Source organism: Gastrolobium bilobum, unplaced genomic scaffold (assembly GCF_033153095.1).
Source record: "Gastrolobium bilobum isolate Gb01-03AN ecotype WA unplaced genomic scaffold, APGP_CSIRO_Gbil_v1 utg16135, whole genome shotgun sequence".
NCBI lineage: Eukaryota > Viridiplantae > Streptophyta > Magnoliopsida > Fabales > Fabaceae > Gastrolobium > Gastrolobium bilobum.
This window is the reverse complement of record NW_026899035.1, coordinates 250,622-274,150: the sequence shown is the minus strand read 5'-3', so window position 1 is coordinate 274,150 and position 23,529 is coordinate 250,622. Positions and strand designations below refer to the sequence as shown.

At 32.3% G+C, this 23,529-nt stretch overlaps 1 protein-coding gene across 1 annotated transcript; it reads right to left on the bottom strand.

Moving 5' to 3' along the window:
• Window positions 1-7,302: 7,302 nt before the first annotated feature.
• Window positions 7,303-11,734, bottom strand: LOC133286440 (tonoplast dicarboxylate transporter-like). Its single transcript, XM_061483857.1, has 6 exons — window positions 11,236-11,734; window positions 10,155-10,632; window positions 8,620-8,663; window positions 8,440-8,535; window positions 7,532-8,045; window positions 7,303-7,428 (listed from the first exon to the last, which is right to left on the bottom strand). Exons 1-6 carry the CDS (start codon window positions 11,674-11,676, stop codon window positions 7,391-7,393), a joined length of 1,611 nt encoding a protein of 536 aa, XP_061339841.1. The 5' UTR covers window positions 11,677-11,734; the 3' UTR covers window positions 7,303-7,390.
• Window positions 11,735-23,529: the final 11,795 nt, after the last annotated feature.

The window sequence follows — 23,529 nt, the reverse complement described above, 5'->3', positions numbered from 1 at the left end:
AAGTTAAATTTAACGGTGTTAATTTTTTAAAAAAATACTAAAACTATTCTTAAAACAAAACAAAAAATTAAACCCTACACTAACTCGACACCTTATTGCTAGCAAGAGATAAACAATGGTTCTACCTTGCTTTAATCCAAAAGGCATTTACTGATTACTCCAAGAGACAATGGTAGGATACTAGGTTCCTATTTACTACAGCGACTGCTACGATTGAAATGGATTATGGCATTCTGCTAATGCCAATGGATCTTCGACCGTAATACATTCTTGAACCTTCAACCATAGTTGTAGGGATTACAGAAGACATTGAACTGGTAAAATCTCTGGGTTATCTTACCACAGCTTCAACTGTGGGTCACAGGAGTTGCAAAGAGTAGATACCATTTATCATTTGCGTCTCAATTTACGTGTTTGCAATACACTTCATTTGAATTGTTGATTGGGGTCGATTATTGTCTTTTGTATATATATATATATATGATTCAAGAACTCGCTAATTGAAGAAATCTCAAATGGCTGATTGAAGAAATCGCAAAAGGTATATATATATATATATATATATATATATATATACCATTTGAAGAACTCATTTGAATATATGAATCTGCGAGTTTCTGCGAAATAAAAATATATATGAATCTGCGAGTTTCTGCGAAATATATATATTATATTGATCGCATTTGAATACGATTTCATATAGGATTTGTGATATGAAACTTGATTTTATTCTTTGTTATAGAGAAAATACAAATCACTCAAATCCAATCGAATAGAATAGAAGTCCAAATCTTTGAGTGCTTGTTATCAAAAAAAAAAAATCTTTGAGTGCTGTGTGTTTCTTTCAAAACCCGAATTATATAAGTATTTACCGGTTAATCAGAAGGAGGGGCGATGGAGCGTCATAATGATTAGGGTTCCACTCTTCAATGACTATCTCTTGCCAAAAGTAAGTGTAGTGTGTTATTTTTCTTTAAGGGTAGTTTTGATATTTTTAAAAAAAATTAACATTGTTAAGTTTAACTTGGTGAAAAATCAAGTTAGGGGGTAAATGATAAAAAAGTTTTATGTAAGAATATAAATGATTAAAAGTTTTAGGGAAGGGGTAAATGATTCTGAAGAAACTTATAGGGGGTTTTTGAAGTTTTTCCTAAGATTAATTAGTGTTACATCAAATTTTAACCATTAATATTCGTGAATCTAATATTTATAATGAAATAAATATTTTCACAGTAATTTTAGATAAAGTTATTTACAGCTATTCAAAAAATTACATCATTTTGATTAATGAAATATGTTTCTGTAATTTTAGGTGAATTAATTAAGGGTATTTCCATAATTTTGTATTTTTTATCATATACATTTTACTGAAACATTCTTCATTAATTCATCTAAAATTACATAAACACCCTTCATTAGTCAAAACGACATAGTTTTTAGGCTAGCTATAGATAACATTATCTAAAGTGTCTATAGAAATATTTTTTTATTTATAATTTATTGGGTCATATTTATTAATTAATTATTAATTAATAATAAATTCTAACTATTAGATTTATGAAAAATCAATAATTAAAATTTAGTATAAAACTTATTATTCTTTAAATCGACATAAGTTGATCACACATTTTTTCTGCCACAGCCCACACTCCTATAAAAGTTAATGGATTATGCTAATCTTTTCTTTTTCTTTTCTTTATAATAGATCTCACTTGTTTTTACGTGAATGTGGCACACAAAAAATTTCTGCTGTAAAAGCTAAAACATTTTTCTTATATAAAAAATCAGTTAATAACATTTTATTGTAGGAAAAAATATTTTTCCTACCACAAGAGATATCAACAACCTCAAAATTATGTCATTTTGAGAATTGACAAAATTAATGATGGATATCTTAGGGATTTCATTTATTTTTTTATTATATAATTTTTATCAAAGCACCCTTAATTAATTTTTTTTAACCCTCAAAATAATATAGTTTTGAGGTTGTTGAAAATAACTTAATCTATCTAATGTGACAGGATAAACATAAACCCTTTATTGTAAATCTTTATTATCTCAAAAATATTTCTGGCTGAATAATAAAAATTGAAGTTAGTTTTTCACCACTGGTTTTTATCAGTTTTAGACTGATTCCATGAGTACGTTACAAAGAAGTTTTGGAGTTGCCAGGATAACAATTTAATATATTCTCTTCTTATTGAGTAAAATTTTATGCTAATCTCATTCTTTAAGTTATTTAATAAAAAAATGTGTTATTAATATTTCGTCTGTTGATGGTACGAATGGACGCCTGCAATTGTCATGGAGGCAAAGGGATGTGCATATAAATGCATGACATGAGGAGGCCATTACCTCGACCGATAAAGGTTATTTTTATTTCCTGCGTGCATTCACATGTTTCCAGTAGTTACTCATTTCATGCCCAGGCCCCACTCTCCCATCTAACATTATTAAACCATGGTTTCCATTTACCACCCATTTTTCTCATTTAATTCTTTATAAAAGGATTCGTTTTTTCTGCAATTAATACGGATAAGTTGTTTTCATTGAACTCAAAACGACGTTGTTTTGAGAAAAAAATTAAGATATGTTTATAATTTTAATTTATTTAAAGTTATAATAGTCTTCATAATTATAATTTTTAATATTTCAACTTTAAAACAACGTTATTTTAACAATAAATACAGATAACTTATCTACAGTAACTGCATAAATATTTTTTTTTGTTATAAAAAACATAATTATTTTTATCACTATTATATGGATTAAGTGTTTCAAATATTATCAGAGAGAATTTTTTTTAATGAACTTAAATCGATGTTAATTTGGAATTAGGAAAAGAATTATCAGGATAAAATTAATATAGCTTTTACAAAAATTGATTTTTTAGGAAGAATATAAATAATTTCCCCTTATTATATATATGTAAACCTTTCATATTGGCAATTTTCATGCTTTATTTTTTAGGTCAACTCTTTGGTAATTTTTTATTGGCAAGACCAATAGTGGACCATGTCGGATCGGACTAGTATGAGGTCATATCTGGCAATTTTCAATGTTCGTTGAATCTGACGAATTACCAGCGGCCCAAGCAAATGCGCCCCACGAGAGGCATATGGCTACTTTGGTGAAATAAAATGACAAAGCAGATTCTTAATTTTGGTTTCATATTAAATAGAATTATATTCATTTTGTTTCATTTTATTATTCACATTTATTTCGGAAGTTTTAACTTTTATTATCATTATAGACGCATATATAGAGATAAAAGAAATCAAAATTCAATTTACATCCACTCGACTTAGTGCCTGTTTGGATTCTCTCTGTTTTAAGCTAGAAGCTACTTATAAGTATAAGTTAGGTCAAACAGGTTTTGAGAAAAGCTCTTATAATGAAAATCTTTTTTTTTTTATAATGAAGAAAAAAGCTTAAAACTAAAAGCTTCTAGGAGGAGCTTTTAGATTTAAGCTTTTATATGTTTTTCTTGAATTATGTGCTTTTTTTTAAATGAAGAGTGATAAAGATATAAAGAGATAATTTTCTTGAAATATGTGCTTTTAAGTAATTTTTAAGCTAAAATTTTTATGTAATTTCCAAACAGTTTTTAACTTCTTTTTTTAAGCTCTTTTTTTTTAGTTTTAACTTATAAGTAACTTCTAGCTTAAAAATAAAAAGATCCAAACAGGCTCTAAATTATTATCTCCATCTCAGCGAAGAAATGATAACTTATTATGCAGTTATATGTTATACTTTTTAAAAATCTTTTACCAAGCATACAAATTTTGTTTTTGAAATAAAAGATAAAAATATTATTTGCTAGACAAAATAAATTTTTGAAATAAAAGATAAAAATATTATTTGCTAGACAAAATTTGATGGGTTATAAAACATGAGGATATGTTTTTCTTAGAAGAAAAAAATGTTATTTTCATTCTTACACTTATTTGGAAAAGAAAAAAGAAAAAACCGAAAAGATATAAGAAAGAGGATAAGGGTCAGGGAATGTGCTTAGATAGCTGAAAACTGCATGGATTGAAAAATAATTTATAGAAAGACAGAGATTTTAGATGATTTTATATCTTTCTATCATATGCGCGCACTTTAGTTTAATAAAATGTTTTTGAAATGTTAAAGGGTTTAATGTCATTATTTATCATGTTATAGAAGATAAAATTATTTTTACATACATACACTTTTATATATATGAAATAATTTTATTCCCTAGAAACATTAAACCAAATATTGAATGGGCAAAGCATATGATTTTTAACAGTTTGATGTATTAAGCTTGAACAATGACTAAAAATTTTGGTACAGTAATGGTGTATGGAGATTTGCACTCATAACCTCGTATAAATTATGTAAGTCCTCGACTTAACTCACCCCTGTATGTTATTATTGTTATTTTAGATCTTGATCAATTTTAGTAGAGTTAAGTAAATCCATTGAAATATGTAAAGTTTTCATATCTTAATATGTGGATCAATTAATAGTGAATCAATTAATCAGTGATCTCGAACTTTGTCGTTTTATGATCTTATGGGCTTGAAATAAATTAATCAGATAATTAATAAATTACGGAGAAATAAAAAAAGGGTTTTTATAACACCTATTTTCTCGATTTATTCACACAATAAACATGTTAATACTTGACTTACTATTTAAACTAGTTTTAAAAATATTTTAATTAAAGAAAAGTCATTAAGGCCCGTTTGGTACATGGTTTTTGGCAAGATTTTCGAGAAACTGATTTTTTTTAAATTTTAAATTTTTGGATATTATGGTAAATTGAATGTAAAAATCATATTTTTAAAAATTAAATTTTCCAGACAAAAAAAAAATTCTCCTCTACCAAATACCCCTTAAGTGAATGGGTGCTAGTTATGTTTTCGTAAATTGGTATTGTGCCTTGCTGGAGCAGAGAATGTTGTTAATAAGTATGATTTTAAGGCGAGAAGGCTTCCTTCGGTTTCTGATGGGCCTGGCGTGGGCTGTGACAATGAACCTTATTTCTGTTTAAGCAATATCAACCCTCCTACTTACTTGTTGAAAAAATAAATTAAAAAAATAAATGACACCCACATGTCCATCTCTCTCATGATGTCTTGGTTGATATTTTAGCCTTCGGTTTTGGTCCCGAGGCCATTTTCGGTATGTTGTACCAGTGTTACATAAATATAAAATTATTAATATAATTTTATTTAACAAGTTAAATTTTTAGATTAAAATAATTTTTTCTTACCGCTCTATCTTATTAATAAAAATAATTAAATATTACAATTTTTGTTTAACACAAATAATATCGCCTCACCCAATTTACAACCAGAAACCCCAAATTTCATGACCCCGAGTCATTCATAATTCATGCTGCCTTAATAGGGAGCCACTGGGTATAGGGTGTGGCTGTTTTTAATTCTCTTTATGCCCTTTAGTATAAACCAGGCTTAATCAGAGGTTTTACTATTAATTACATCGTTTTTATTTTGTTTCCAAATTCTAATTGTAGTATGTACTATTCATTATATCCAATTTTAATTAAATAATTAGGCATCATACTTTTTATTATATTGTTAATCCACATTCGCAAAAGAAGTGCCAAGCCAAAAATAAGTTGATAAAATAAATTTATATCAATTGAAGACATTTTTCAGATGATCAATTAAACTTAAGAATACGCCAACTGAGTTTACTTTTATTAAATTACAGGGATCATTCAAAACTATAATCAAGACTGAAAAAGGAGTATGTAATTTTATCTTATCTTATTTGTATTTTTTAAATGAACTTCATAATCTGTAAAACTTAGAAAGTCAATCTATAAACAATTTAACACAAAAAATAATCAGTGACAACAACTCCAATCTATATACCACTCTTCATCAAGTGGTGGAAGAAAAGATTACAACAGAAATTGATAAAATCGTTTGCCTATTGATATCTATATATACTGGGTATCCACAATTGCAATGCTTTTAACTCCTGGGTAAGAAGGAAGATTGTGTAAAACCATCAAGACAACAACCAAATTTATAAAGCAACGTGAAATTTGTTGGAATTTACGTATAAATTGTGTAGACAATCTATTGGTTATGAATAAGAAGTAGGTTAAGGAAGAAAAGAGTTCAAAGTACTAAAAAAAAAAATGGAAGAAGAGGGAAGTTGAAGGGGTGTGTGGGTTTAAGAAGTTTCACATTGGACAACTAATAGGAAGTGGGAGAGTTTATAAGCTTCTACCTCACACTTCTAAATTGGCCCTTGGGGTCACTACACATTTTGTGGAGGGAGAAGAGTTAGGTGGGCTTAGGGTAGGGGTGGTAATACAGGTATTGACCCGCGGGTTGACCCGTGACCCGACCCGCCAAATCACGTGTCGTGTCAACCCGCGGGTCAGGGCGGGTCGTGTCAGGGTTGTGTAAATGTGACCCTTTTTTTTCGTGTCGGTTCGCGTGTCAACCCGCACAGTGTCATTTTTTTATTTTTTTATTAAATATTTTATTATATTTTTATTTTTATTCATTTATATATTGATATATATAGTCATTGTTTAGTATAGAAAAGAATAGAAGGAACTAAAAATCTCAAAAAACAGAAGCTAATCTTTTTTTTTTATTGTTTTTAATTTATTTATTTTTCAAAAAATCCCACTTTTTTTTAAATTTTAAATTTTACGGGTCGTGTCGTGTCGACCCGTGACCTGCAACGGGTCGTGTCAGGGTTTGTGTTTTACGACACGTTTACAAAACGGGTCGTGTCAGGATCGTGTCAAATAGTGTACGGGTCAAAAACGTGTCGTGTCGTGTCGGGTTGACCTGTATTGCCACCCCTAGCTTAGGGCCACCGCCCGTCCAGCCAGCTCGGCTCGTGTGTGTTAAATAATTTTATTTTATTTTTTAATTTTTTATCCAAAATACCCCTGTGAGGATGTGACTATCTATTGCTTCCCTCCAATTTTTTTCAAACTCAAATGTTTCTACCCGCCAATTTTTTGAACATTTTATCTATAAATAGATCCTGACCCAGAAAAATTATCCAGTTTTTATGCATTGTTACTCTGCCGGAATTTTTTCTTCTTCCGGTTGCATCCTCCTTTCAGTTTTCTCGATGTACTTTCCTAGGGCAATTATTGTGTTCGTTTGGGCTGTTGACTGATAGTGCCACCACTCCTCATACGAAATCCGTTCTATCCTGGGAGACTTTTGTCCATCAAACCCTTTGGCAGGGGACAAATTGTCTTAAAGAAATACGTTTTGTGGGCTCGGATGTAATTCCTCATACTGCATACATTTATTTGTCATAATTGCACTGTATATGATATTTCTGATCATTATCTCTTCTGTTCTTTACATTGGTTCAAACCTCTTACTAATGTAATATCGTCATTTATCATCTATTGAATATCGTCATTTATTCCAAAAACAATTGCTCCTGCAACACCAAAACTTAGATGTCAAAATCCTTTTTCAATCAGATATTGATTTTCTCCAAACAAATATAAACCAGAATATAGCTAGGCAATAATAATCTATACCTAGAGTTGGCATCAGAAATGAGAGCACAGCTATCCCAGCAACCTTAAGTGGCACCCCAACTTTGAGCAAGTCTTTGATTTCAATATGGCCAGTGGCAAATCCAACTACATTTGATGGAGTTGAAGTTGGAAGCAAGAAAGCAAACTCTGTTGCTACTGCTCCGGGGACCATAAGAAGAAGAGGATGCACATGCATAGTCTTGGCTATGTGATATAGAAGTGGGATAAGAAGCGTGGCAGTGGCGTCATTGGAAGTAATGAACTCAGTAATAATGCTACTCATAAGACTAACTGCAGGAGCAATGGCCAAGAACGGTGCATCTTCCAAGAAACCTAAGGCTCCGGATAGCACATCTGCTAGGCCACTAGATTGGATTCCATCAGCTAAAGCAAACCCAGCTCCAAGAAGCAAAATCAGGTTCCAAGGTAGCTTCTTGCATTCATTCCAGTCCATTAGCTTCTCCCCCTCTTGTTTCTTGTTTGGGATTATGAACAATAATATAGCCGCCATAACCTATATTATATAAAATTATTAAAAATTTGTTCTGTATACTTGGAGGTGTAATAACCAATAGATATATAAAATTATTGATGTAGACTCACTCAATAGCTTAAGCTTTAAGTTTTTGGGTTTCATTGGTTCTTTATATGATACTAGAGTCTCGGTGTCACGGGATTCAATCCTCACCGCTCCTATTTAATTAATAAATAATTAAGTCTCGATTTTCTTAACACAGATAGGTGGTGGGCCTGTACATTATTCATCATTCAAGTCTATTGAGCTCGTGTGAGGGAGCGTCTTAGAGAAGTATAAAATCATTAACGTAGCCTCACCCGAATAGCTTATGCAAGCTATTCGGGTTCCATTGGTTCTTTATAAATCTTAAAGGAGGTGCAGTAGTACTCACACTGACACTTCCATCACCAACAAGGCCATGGAAGAAAGCTCCCCATCCGGGAATGTCATCTGTTATTCTTCTTGTCATCCATAATATGATCAGCAACTGCGTTGATCACAACACCATTATCAAAACAGATTTCCTCATTATTAAGATATAAATGCTGAAATCGTATTTAGACATACACACCCCAAACACAGACAACACCATCTTCTCCGCAAAAGACATGGGACCTGCAAATACCAATTACAGAATAAGAACTGCATCAGCTTCAATTGTTTTGGATCAAATGATTATAAGTATGTTTCTTTTATTAAAACTAATTTATTTATAAATAAACGGAATGTGAAAATGTTTAGAGGATATATATTGTCAGGGAAAATTTTATTGTATTCTGGTTTTTAAAAGAATTAAACTACTATAAACATGTTTTTTTAAATGATTTTGATGAATAATCAAATGGAAAAAGTGTTTATCCTTTTAAATGACATAACTTATATCATTTTACTCCCATAAAGAGGTGGGACCCATACCTTTATTTTTTTGTCAACTCTCTCTCCTCTTTTATCTATATCTTTTTCTTTCTTAAAATGACACAATTTTACATACTTTAAAATGACACACACTTTACCCATAATCAAATTACCAGCTTTACTTTTCTTTTTTAGTAAGATTATATTATATAAAAGAAAAACACAATTAGAAAATAATATATGTTCATGATAATTTAATTATTTTTTTTTTTTGCAAATAGATAATTTAAATTTTTTTAACCCAAAGTAACATTGTACTCATCGAATTGTATAGATGCTAAGAGCAATTTCAATGGGATAAGCCATTCCACATGAGTCCATCACAATCCTTTTCGACCGCTTCTTATTTCATTTCATTTTTTGGTTAGTGAACCTCACGTGGTGCGGCTGCAAAGAGAACTCCTTTCTTCATCTAGATAATAATTATTATTTCCACTACCACTAGCTTATCCCAAGAAGAAAGCAAATGTATTTATACAAAAAATTGTTAGTCACTTATTTCTTAAAAAAATAAATGAAATAACATAAGGTTCAATTAGTATATATCTTTATAGGAATTAATATTTCTCATATTACATGAGATAATTTTATATCATATACATACATAAAAATATGTGAGATCATATTTTTCTTTTCTATTTACATAAATCCTATATATTTTTATATGTGCATAAGAAATAATTTTATTTCTTATAACATTGAAAACATTAATCTCATTTTTATAAGGAAAAAATGTGTGTCTTTTTAAAAGGACACAAATTTATATCCTTTTAAGAGAGAGATAGACACAAAGAGATAAAAATCCCATTAAAAAAGGTAAAGACGAAAAACAAAAAACAAATAAAAATATGAATCTCATTTTTTTATATTTATTTTTCTTATAAAAGAACCTAAATTTATATTCTTTACAAGACACGTATTTTTCCCTTTTTATCAACAATAATCTTTTTCTCTCAAAAAGAAAAAGAGTAGGGTCTACTAATTTGGTAAGTGCCACATTCGAGGGGTACACATAACCACCCAACAGATCCGGTGGGGCAATAAGGAACCCGAGGTAATGATGTAAAACAGAAAGAGAACGACAAATGAGGGAAGGTTAGCTAGACTTTTTCTCTGCCCTTTTCTTTCCCTCGGTTTGTACTTTTTCTTCTTTTTAAAAAAAAAAAAAAATGATATGAAGGAGGAACTTACCCAGAGATTCTAGGTCTCTCTTCAAGTGGGCTTTGTTCAAGTAAGAAGACAAAGCCTGAGCCGATCCCTTTCGTACGTAGAGCAAGCGGAGGATGCACCAAAAGGAGATAAGGAAGAGAAGAGCCACAGGGAATCCAAAGAAGAACCAAGTGTTGAAGCTTATTGGGTTGGCCCCAGGGACAAGGCTCTTCCACATCCCCACCAATATCAGGTTCACACCTGTCCCCGTCAGAGTGCTTATCCCTCCAATTGGCGTCGCATACACCACCGTCAGAACCACCGCTCTGCTGAACTTGTTGACCACATCCGATTGCTCCTGCGGTGGTGGCAGTCGCTGTAAGATCCCGGTGGCCACCGGCATCATCATCACCGCAGCTGCCACGTTGTGCATCCACATGCTTACGAAGAATGACGTGGCACACAGACCCAATAGCAGCAACCCTGGATTCAATGGCTCTCCACAAAACATCAACGTCACCTGTAGGGCCACGTCATTTCGCACATAACCAATATGTTATTTTTCTTTTCTTCTTTTTAATAACTGAATGGCTCATTTTCCATCTTAGGAAGTAAATAAATATTTTCCTCTAAACCATATTACCAAATAATCATAATATCATATCCAACAGATAATCATATCAGAAGCGGAAATTTCCACATCATTAAAAAACATGGGAGAACCGAGCAAACTTCAATTACTTCTTATGGTAGTCGTGTCTCACTTAATTTAATGTGATATTTACGTGAGACGATTTCAAACTTCTCATAAATTAATGGTTATTCTTTCCTAGTACTAACACATTTTGCTTTTCTCTCCGATGGCTGAGAAAGTTTCGTGCTTTCGAGTAAATCTTTACACAATAAAACTGATTATCTGGTACGTACTGTCCATGGAATATTTCGTTGGAAGACAATAAATCAAATTTGACCAATTCATATTTATTTATTTTCTCCTTTTTCCTCACATAAATCTCACGTGCTTCATATTTTTATGTGTATGTACATTAATCCTGTAAATAAATAATGTTTATAAAGTAACATGGAGATTTTAAACTTCTGGAAAAAGGGAGTAGTGACTCACATTCAAGGCCAATCTTCTGTGTACGTTGTATCGTTCAACAGCGAGAGCAAGTATGAAACTTCCCAAGACCAGCGTAATAACGTCGTCCAAGTAAGAGTGAGCAACACTATCAGATGAAGCTATCCCAAAAAGAGGGAACAGAAACAGGGGACACATGGAGGTCACCGGAAGTGGTACGGCGGCGGTGACCCACCAACAAAAGACCCAAGCAATCACGGCGAGCATATTCCGGCTACTCGCGGGAGCATCGAGCTTCACAAAGAGGCATATGATAAGGGACAAAAAGGGTCCTAATATGATATAGAAATTCTTGAGGGTGAGAAGGGATTTGAAGGTGAAGGGGGAGCTCTGTGTTTGTTGGATTGGGTCGTGAAGGGGAAGAAGTGGGGACTTGAGGTTGACGCCATCGGAAGCAGATGCCGGACTGTGTTCTCCGGTCATTTTTTGACAAAAAGGAAATGGAAATGCAGGGGAAGCAATAAGATTCAGAGTTGCGCTTTTGTTTCTAAATGTTCACGTAACAGTAGAAGGAGTGGCCAAATTTGCTTCTTTTGTTACAGCGGAAATTGTTTGTCATGTTATACGATAATAAATCAATTTTTCTACACACAAATTTAAGTTAGAGCTTTACTTTTGATTTTTTTCTCATCACACTATTTAATGGACTCTACATACATTATTATGAATGTGTAAAAAAATAATTTCTTGTCATGTAATATGATAAAAACAAAATCCTTTATTATATTACAATTACAATTATATTTTCAATTTGAGATTTTTTATCACAGTTATTAAATTGAGATCGATCATTGTTCGGTTGGATTATCGGTTTATGAGTTACTGATTGAACCAGTAAAAAAGAGTTTATGTAAAAATATATTAAATATATAACTATAAAGTAAAATGACAACCAACTAAACTAATCTGGTTTAGGGTCCGTTTGGTGGATATAATAATAGAGGAATGAGTAAAATAAGAGGAACGGATAAAAATAAGAACTTAGTCGGACAAATTCATATTTTATTTTGTGTTTGATGCGAATTAGATAAACAGTTTGATAAGATAATATTATTCTATTCGATGCTTAAGGCAAAGCACGTAGTGTTATGACATAATATAAATAAACAAAAATATCCTTTTTAACAAAATCTGAAATGATTTTTAAATTTTTTTTTTTTTACTTATCTACATATTAGTTCTTATATTGAATTATAAAAAAATTATAAGTCACAATTTTGAATGAAATATAAATAACTTAATAAAAATATTTAACAATAAAAAATTATATCTTCACCAAATAAATTTTTAAAAATAAGTTTTAAATTAATTGTCAATATTGATGGTTGGTCATAATGGTGGCGGCGACAACAGTTACTGCAATGGGTGACTAGTTGAAGTGGTGGAGGTGGTGGGTGCTTAGTGGTTATTGGTGGTGGTGGCCCAATGTAGTGGTTGGTTGGCAATGATGGCAAGTGGAAGTGGCGGTGGCAGTTCCGCCAACGATGACTAGTGAAAATTATGGGAGGTGAGTGATGTTGATAGTGGAGGTGGATGCTAGTGGTTGGGGCGACAATAGCGGTGGTTGGTAGCTCATGGCGATAGTGATGGCTGGCTAATGGATGGCAGTAGTCGACGATAGTAGTGGCCGATAGCCAGCGACGAAGGTGGTGGAGGTTGGTTAGTGGCAAGGGAAGAATGTGACTCTTGCTATCATATCCTGTCAATTCCTAACCGGGTTCCCTTTTAGCTATAACGGACAAGATAAAATGAGTTGACAGGATAAGCTAATCATATCCTGTTGGTTCACCAAATAATGGATAAAAGTAGAATATGATAATTTATCATATCTTGTCCTCTCTATCATGACGGGCATTTAGTTTAGTGGTTAACATTTAACTTCTCTTTCTTTAGGTGCCAAATTTGAATTCTAAAAGTGAAATTGTGGTGAGATATTTTGCTATGATTTTCAAGAATTGATTTAATTAGAAATTTGGTAACAGCTTTGTATCAGTTGAATCCCGTTTATGATCAATTCAACACTTCTTGATTAGGTCATATGCATGGTCGATCTATTGATTGAACCAGACTACTTAGTGGTTCGGTTTAGCTGGTCTCATCGTCTATGTTAGCGCGATTTTAATAACCCAATTTTTTATATATGGAAATTATTTCTTTTCTTAAATTGAAATTCACCTTAATAAAATCATAACATCCCTTGCACAATTTTAACAATCTTTCTAAAAACCACTGATTTAAACGCAATTTTCACTTTAAATCACTATAAACTCCTTTCTTTATTTATGATTTAAATCAATTTAAATTTATTTCTCAAAATATAAGGCACCTTTCATACTTATTATTTTTTATTTGTGGCATCTTTGGTAGGGACGATCAACGAAGGTCCACCCAATAATGTAGGTGTGGGGCCTGTGAATGGACCGACATATGGGCAATTGTAAATAAATGAAGTAATGGACCAATTCCTTCATTCCGTGGCTTATGATTTGAAGGAAGGTGGCAATGCAATCATATGAAAATAAAAAGTTTTAATACCAATAATTAATTGAATAGCAAGGAAATGAAAAAAGAATCCCGAAGGTAATCTTTAAAGCGTGCACCTCTGATACGAATGTGACCAAGGGAGCTACAGAAACAGCAAGGCAGGCTGCAGTTGTGACTGGATGAGCTAGGCTCAAGAGGATTGCTGGTGCTCCAAGTTGGGCTGTGGACTTCCAGGCCCATTGAGTTGAGAAACAGTTGTGACTGAATGTGACCAAGGGAGCTACAGAAACAGCAAGGCAGGCTGCAGTTGTGACTGGATGAGCTAGGCTCAAGAGGATTGCTGGTGCTCCAAGTTGCGCTGTGGACTTCCAGGCCCATTGAGTTGAGAAACAGTTAGCTTCTTGTAATAGGAAGTTGTTAGTTAATTGGTATTGGTTAGTTAGTTAGTTGAGTATAAATAGGAACACAACATTGTAACTGAATTGGTCGTTCAATAAAATTGTTTTGGTTCTTCAATAAGAGACTCTCTCTTATCATTGGTACTTTCACGGCTTCTCCATTTTCGTGCAACCATGAAGGTGCAGGAACTTGCAGAAGAGTTCGAGACATTCAGACTTCGCATGGAGCAATGTTGGGATGAAAATCAGTCACAGATTGCAACTTTCAACTCTCAACTCCAGCAAATTCATGTTGCTGTTATGGGTTTGGAAACTCGTGCGCATGATTCAGGTTCGGACCGTAACCCTAAGCATTCTTCGGATACAGTGCATTCCTCTACTCATACTATTCGTGGAGGTAACCATCATGGTGATCACAATGATCCACGTTCCTTCTTTAAATTCGATCGGATGGAATTTCCATCATTTACTGGCACTGATCCTAATGGCTAGATCTTTAAAACTGAAATGTTGTATGCACTTCAGCAAGTACCAGAGGAGTATAAAATTCAACTTGCTGGGTTGAAAATGGAGGGGATTGCGGGTTCATGGTACCAATGGCTTTATAAGGGTGATACCTTGAAGTCTTGGAGTGATCTTAAGGTAGCTTTACGTCAGCGTTTTGGTGCTGATGCTTACATGGATCTACGGGGTGTTTTGTCCAAATTATCCCAAACTGGAACCTTGAGTGATTATATTCGTGATTTTGAAGCCTTGATTAACCAAGTCACTGAATTTTCCGGTGAGGTGCTTAGTTTCTTTCTCTCTGGTCTGCAAGCTAATCTTCAACGTGCAATTCAGTTTCACAAACCTACTTCCCTTCACCAAGCGATGCAATTGGCATTAGCATATGCAGCTCATCATGAGGAGTTACGTACTTCATTTGCTACCACTTCAAAGAGCAATATTGTTCGTCCAGTATTGAGTAATTCTCCAGTACTGCCAACAGCTCAGGTTCCCAAAATTACACTGTAACACCCCAAATTTCTAACAATTTATAATAGCATAAATAAATTCAATAATTTTATAAATAACAGCGGAAGTTCAAAATAATCAAATTTGGGAAGTGTTACCGCCGCACTTGTACAGGGACAAGTGCAAGGCTAACTCTATTACATTCAAATAAAAATCTAAGACTACAGTTTTTTTTTTTTTTACATAATATTTATGACAGCTAGAAATATCCGAGTCGTGATCCTCACTGCCCACAGCTAGCCCCATCCTTTGCAACATGCTTCACTGAAAATCTGCTCCCCCGCAGCCGCAGGATCATTGCAGTCAAACAAACACAAAAGTCAGCAAAGCTGGTAATCCCAATCAAGATACAAAACGAGGATAATATAACCCAATATCAATCAAGACATTTATTTAAGAATAATCAACATAATCAACTCAATTAATATTTCGAATATGTCATTTATTCATAACTCAAGCAATATTCAAATATGTCATTTAATCATAATCAAGTAATAATTCAAATAAGAAATTTAATCATAAATCAAGCAATAATTCAAATAAGTCATTTAATCATAACTCAAATCAAGTATTAATATCATTATTAATCATGTTTAAGATTATTTAGTCCATTTAGTTTATAAGGGTAATTGTCAACTAACATATTTAGCACAACATTAATCATAATATGATAATATTCACAACTCAATGACATTCTTCATAATCAAATCAAATAACAATTTTCATTAATAATGTTTAAGTTCATTATATTTAGTGGGAAGAGAACCATGGTAGACCCGGGGAACCCTGCCAGTCTACCATGTGACCCGGGAAACCCTGCCAGTCACAAACAAATCATTTTGGCCATAATCAATTCACATCTTCCTAGTGTGCACACCTCTTCCCAAAGTTGCTACTAGTATCCCGGGGAACCCTGCCAGACACCACTTTGGGAAGAACGGATATAATCATTTTCACATCAGTTTCACATCGGAGGCATAAAGCCCAAAAGTTGTGTTCATCACTTTGGGAGGTACCATCCCAAAGCTATCCTCCCACTATCAATTTTTTTTTATACAAACATAACAAAATTCCTCAATTTATTTCAAATATATGTAATATCTATTTTCTGCAACTAACAATTAATTTCTAATTTATCAAAACATATATATATTTTAGTGCCTCAATTTATAAAATAAAGCACAGGATTCAAAAGAAACAATTGTAACTAACAACATATACTGAAAGCATGTATTTGAAATAGGTTGATCACGTAAACCGAGAAAAATATCATTGCAAATATATGCGTATAAGCAAAAGTGAAGGACATATTAATTTGCAAATTGAAAGAAACCAATCAGGCATCTAATTTAATGGAAAGTGACGCACAAAAATCGAGAAGGAGAGTTTTGTTTTGTGAACAATGTTTACATATATAAAAGCAACGATAATTTGAATTCAATTTAAAGAATTGCACAGAAACCGAAAGAAATTTGCAACGAAGTGTAACTATGATATATATTTAGGATCATAATTATCCTATCAAAATTCATATAAAATTAACCTAAGACTTCTAAGGATTAGGATTACACATACCAAATTTTACATAAAATAAATATAATATAAAAATACCTAGGGATTAGGATTACCTAGTCTCCGTTTTTGCTAACTTCTAGAAGAGAATAAATTGGGGCAGAGAACCGGTTGGTAACCAAAAGAATATAGAAAATAAAACAAATAAACTTTTGAAGTAAGGAGAGAGAGTAGTAGAGGAGAAATGTTGAAGAGTGAATTAGTTTGTTTAGGCTAGGCCTCTATTTATAGTTGAAGTTTTGGGCTCGGATATGGGTTTCGTGCATTTATTTCCTTTTTCTTTATTGATGTATTTGACTCAGATATTGACTTCATACATTACTGACTCAATGCTAACTCATTATATCTAATCAAATTACCAATCAACATTATCAATCAATCATTACCTATCAAATATTACCAATCGAACATTATCAATCAATCATTATTAATCAATCATTATCAATCAAACATTACCAATCAATCATTATCAATCGAACATTATCAATCAATCATTATTAATCAATCATTATTAATCAAACATAAATACATAAATCATCAATCAATTAATAAATCAATTAATCATAATTTATCATCTAATATATATATATATACATATTAATATTATGTTATTATAAATAATTTAGAGTATTACAAAGTATCAAAATTATTTTCCAATTGCACTTATATCGCACAAAATAATTTTATCAAAAATAAAATTAATATTCTACTTTGCTATCTATCACCATAATATTTATTTATATATATCTATATTATTATTACTACTAATTTATTGTTTATTATTATTATTATTTTATTAATAAAAATATGGGGTATTACATACACCTTCCTCTGTATATCCAGCACTACATGCCCCTTCTTATTCTTATAAGAAGATATCCCATGAAGAAATGCAGAAACGCAGGGAGAAGGGCCTTTGTTATTATTGCGATGAGAAGTGGACTTCTCGTCACAATTGTAAGGCCAGGATGTTGCTGATGATTGGGGAATTCGAGCATGGGGATCCAGAGACAGAGGAACATATTGTCTGGCAACCGGATCTTGTACCACTGGATGAGGGTGATGTAGCATTGCATTCTATGGTGGGTGACACTAATCCTAGAGCCTTGCAGTTTTCAACGAAAATCAGAGGTGAGACAGTAGTTGTTTTGGTAGATTCAAGAAGTTCCCACAATTTCATCAATTATGAGCTAACTAAGCAACTTAGCTTACCAATGATGAAAACCAATCGGATGAGAGTTCATTTGGGCAATTGGAATATTATGAATTGTGACCGAAGGAGTACTGGTGTTTCACTTGAAATCCAAGGTCATAAAATTGTGGTGGACCTTTGGATAATTGATCTTTATGAGTTGGAAATAATCCTTGGCATTGGGTGGTTAGCCACACTAGGCAGGGTCTTGCATGATTATAATGCTATGACCATGGAGTTTCAAGTGGGCAAGCAAAGAGTTGTGTTACAAGGAGTTTCTGCACACAAACAGAAACCTTCATTGATGTTGCATCACTTGCAGCAGCAGTCTGGCTTCAAGGAATTGGAATTATTGCAATCGAAGATTTCTAAGGACATTTGGGAAGTGTTGGTGGAATACCAAGATGTCTTCACAAATTCCTGTTGTGCTGCCCCCACCTAGAAGCTGTGACCATACAATCCATCTGGTTCAAGGTGCCCAACCAGTATCGGTTAGACCTTACATATATGCTTATCACCAGAAGGTAGAGATAGAAAAGCAGGTAATTGACCTCATGAATTCTGGCTACATCCGTGAGAGCAGAAGTCCTTATTCCTCTCCTGTGTTGTTAGTCAAGAAAGGGGATGGAACTTGGAGAATATGTATTGATTATAGGAAGCTCAATAACATTACCATTAAGGATCGTTTTCCCATCCCAACCATTGATGAGTTGATGGATGAATTGTGTAACACCCCAAATTTCTAACAATTTATAATAGCATAAATAAATTCAATAATTTTATAAATAACAGCGGAAGTTCAAAATAATCAAATTTGGGAAGTGTTACCGCCGCACTTGTACAGGGACAAGTGCAAGGCTAACTCTATTACATTCAAATAAAAATCTAAGACTACAGTTTTTTTTTTATACATAATATTTATGACAGCTAGAAATATCCGAGTCGTGATCCTCACTGCCCACAGCTAGCCCCATCCTTTGCAACATGCTTCACTGAAAATCTGCTCCCCCGCAGCCGCAGGATCATTGCAGTCAAACAAACACAAAAGTCAGCAAAGCTGGTAATCCCAATCAAAATACGATTAATGTAATTAATAACAAATTTAAATCAAATATCAAATAGTGTTCAAATCGATTCCACATTAATCAAATCAAATATGAATATAATAATCAAAATTCCATTATATAATATTTATCTTTATTAAGTTCATTTGATGTATTTGGTAATTATCAACTAACATATTTAGCACAACATTAGTCATAATATGATAATATTCACAACTCATGACATTCTTCATAATCAAATCAAATAACAAATTTCATTATTAATAATGTTTAAGTTCATTATATTTAGTGGGAAGAGAACCATGGTAGACCCGGGAAACCCTGCCAGTCTTCCCTGTGACCCGGGAAACCCTGCCAGTCACAAACAAATCACATTGGCCATAATCAATTCACATCTTCCTAGTGTGCACACCTCTTCCCAAAGTTGCTACTAGTATCCCGGGAAACCCTGCCAGACACCACTTTGGAAAGAACGGATATAATCTTTTTCACATCAGTTTCACATCGGAGGCATAAAGCCCAAAAGTTGTGTTCATCACCTTGGGAGGTACCATCCCAAAGCTATCCTCCCACCATTAATTTATTACAAACACACACAATTAATTCAATCTTGTCACGATTCTCATAATTGTCAAATAGTTTTCATGATTTCCACATCAATTTAATCAATAGTATAATTTCCAAATTCAATTTTTCAAGAATATCATAATTTCCAAATCCATCATAATTTTCAAATCCATTATCCAAGAATATCATAATTTTTGAATCCATCATAATTTTCAATTCCATCATAATTTTCAAATCCATTATCCAAGAATATCATAATTTTCATATTCAACATATAACAGAGTAAAACTCAAATCCAATCATTATATCATAATTTTCGAAATCGGAATTCAAAGAGTAAAATCCAAATCCAATCATCATATCATAACTTTCCAATTTATTCAAGGATATGATAATTCAAATCTTCAACATTCATAACAGTAAAATCCAAATCCGATCCTCATCATAACTTTCCAATTTATTCAAGGATATAATAATTCAAATCTTCAACATTCATCACAGTAAAATCCAAATCTGATCCTCATCATAACTTTCCAATTTATTCAAGGATATAATAATTCAAATCTTCAACATTCATCATAGAAAAATTCAAATCCAATCATCGTCATTCAAATAATCCCATCACATCAATTATCATAGTTATAAATATTCAAATTCAATCATTAAAACACATATTTGGAAAGTTTTTTCTTAAAGAGTATTATAATTCCATAATTTTCATAATTATTCAATAAGATCCATATATTGCATATGAATTAAATTTTATACCATACATTGCACATAATTATAATTTCTAAAATAATAACATTTTATATCATATATTGCACATAATCATAATTTCTAAAATAATAAAAGTTTATATCATATATTGCAAGCTTATTCGAAATTCAACCCACTAGGGCTAGCCTAGTGGTGGTGGGGTGTGTAGTGTTTAGTTGCAGTTCGATTCCCATGTACTTCAAAAAAGCTTATTCGGAATTCTCTTTCATTCTAAGGAATAACTTGTATCCATATTCTAATTATCATATGTAGTAATTTAAATTTAAAAAAAAACAAATACCTATGTATATAAAAAATATTCATACAGAAATACTAAGAACGTCTAGGGATTAAGATTACATCCAAGTTTTATAAAAGGAATAACCTACGAATAGGATTACATATACCAAAATTCATATCAATATAATCTATGACTCTCTAGGGATCAGAATTACTATTAATAAACTTCAAACAAATTTATAACCTAAGGATTAGGATTACACATACCAAATTTCACATAAAATAAATATAATCTAAAAATACCTAAGGATTAGGATTACACATACCAAATTTCACATAAAATAAATATAATCTAAAAATACCTAAGGATTAGGATTACCTAGTCTCCGTTTTTGCTAACTTCTAGAAGAGAATAAATTGGGGCAGAGAACCGGTTGGTAACCAAAAGAATATAGAAAATAAAACAAATAAACTTTTGAAGTAAGGAGAGAGAGTAGTAGAGGAGAAATGTTGGAGAGTGAATTAGTTTGTTTAGGCTAGGCCTCTATTTATAGTTGAAGTTTTGGGCTCGGATATGGGTTTCGTGCATTTATTTCCTTTTTCTTTATTGATGTATTTGGCTCAGATTTTGGCTTTATACATTACTGACTCAATGCTGACTCATTATTGACTCATCATATCTAATCAAATTACCAATCAACATTACCAATCAATCATTACCAATCGAACATTACCAATCGAACATTATCAATCGAACATTATCAATCAATCATTATTAATCAATCATTATCAATCAAACATTTTCTATCAAACATAAATGCTTAAATCATCAATCAATTAATAATTCAATTAATTATAATTTATCATCTAATATATATATACATATATATATACATATTAATATTATGTTATTATAAATAATTTAGAGTATTACAAAGTATCAAAATTATTTTCCAATAGCATTCATATCGCACAAAATAATTTTATCAAAAATAAAATTAATATTCTACTTTGCTATCTATCACCATAATATTTATTTATATATATCTATAATATTATTACTACTAATTTATAGTTTATTATTATTATTATTTTATTAATAAAAATATGGGGTATTACATTCTACCCTCCTTAAAAGAAGTTTCGTCCTCGAAACTTAATTAATTTTTTTTTCCGAAACCACCTTAAAAAAAGAGAGTAAGCAAACAACAAAGAGTCATGCATAACCAAGCAAACAAGATAACATAGAATACAATAAATTTAAAACACTTCAAATTAATGAATTGTTAACTTTAAGAAAAAAATTTCGAAACTGAATATCTTCTTTAAACAAATATAAATTTTTTTATTGCATATATTATCTTTCATTTGCTAGAAAAATTTTAATCAATTCCAGAACAACTCTAATAGAAAGCTAATTACTTTTATTAAAATAAGAACGAGTTACTAAAGATAGCATATAAAAATTTTAAAGAATAATATCAATAATAATTTTAAATCACAAAATAATTCCAAACATATAATCATCAAAAGTTTAAAGAAATAAATCATATTTAAAGGACAAGAAAAATAACCCTTCACTACCCAGCTCTCTCGATTTATTTATTTATCTTATGTTCTATTATTTTATTTCCTATTTTTTTATTATTATTATTTTTTTGTATTTATTTAACTCAGGGATCTTTGAACCCTCGAGTCAGTATCAAAAGCAAACCCCAGCCGCAACCAGGGGCTCTGATACCATTTTGTAACACCCCAAATTTCTAACAATTTATAATAGCATAAATAAATTCAATAATTTTATAAATAACAGCGGAAGTTCAAAATAATCAAATTTGGGAAGTGTTACCGCCGCACTTGTACAGGGACAAGTGCAAGGCTAACTCTATTACATTCAAATAAAAATCTAAGACTACAGTTTTTTTTTTTTATACATAATATTTATGACAGCTAGAAATATCCGAGTCGTGATCCTCACTACCCACAGCTAGCCCCATCCTTTGCAACATGCTTCACTGAAAATCTGCTCCCCCGCAGCCGCAGGATCATTGCAGTCAAACAAACACAAAAGTCAGCAAAGCTGGGGTTTATTATTATTATTATTTTATTAATAAAAATATGGGGTATTACAAATTGTATGGAGCAAGGGTGTTTACCAAACTGGACTTGCGAAGTGGGTATCATCAAATAAGAGTTCATGATGCAGACATCTTCAAGACAACTTTTAGGACCCATGAGGGTCACTATGGATTCTTGGTCATGCCATTTGGCTTAACCAATGCCCCCTCCACCTTCCAAGCTGCTATAACCAGATGTTTAAGGCACACTAGCGTAAGTTTGTAATTGTTTTCTTCGATGACATCCTTGTATATAGTGCTTCCTTGTTGGATCATGTTAGTCATCTGAAAACAGTCTTGAGGTGCTTGCTGGACAATGGCTTTTATGTGAAGTTGAGTAAATGTGCCTTTGGGATGGAGGAGATTGAGTATCTAGGTCACTTGGTATCAGGTGAGGGTGTCAAGGCTGACCCTAAAAAGATAACAGATATGCTTCAATGGCCTACTCCTCGCACACTTAAACAACTTAGGGGATTTTGGGGATTGACTGGCTATTATAGAAGATTTATCCAACAGTATGCATCACTGGCTGCACCTCTCACTGACATGCTTAAGAGTGATCCATTCCACTGGTCTTCTGATGCAGCAGAAGCTTTTGACAAGTTGAAGGCTGTCATGAGTGAAACTCCTGTCCTTCGACTGCCCAACTTCATTCTGCCATTCACTATTGAGTCAGATGCATCCAACTATGGTGTAGGTGCAGTACTACTTCAGGAAGGTAAACCCATATCCTATTTTAGCAAGAAGCTAGGGACCCGAATGAAAGCAGCCTCTACCTATGTGAGAGAGCTTTATGCAGTAACTGAAGCAGTGAAACGTTGGAGGCATTACCTTTGGGGATCGAAATTCATTATCAAGACTGATCATAG

Bases quoted from the DNA above. Each gene is read 5' to 3' on its own strand.
- LOC133286440 (XM_061483857.1), bottom strand. From the start codon at position 11,676: ATGACCGGAGAACACAGTCCGGCATCTGCTTCCGATGGCGTCAACCTC. The intron at 10,633-11,235 runs GTGAGTCACTAC...GTGGCCCTACAG, and splicing joins ACAGAAGATTGGCCTTGAAT to GTGACGTTGATGTTTTGTGG. The intron at 8,536-8,619 runs GTGTGTATGTCT...TGATCAACGCAG, and splicing joins TGGTGTTGTCTGTGTTTGGG to TTGCTGATCATATTATGGAT.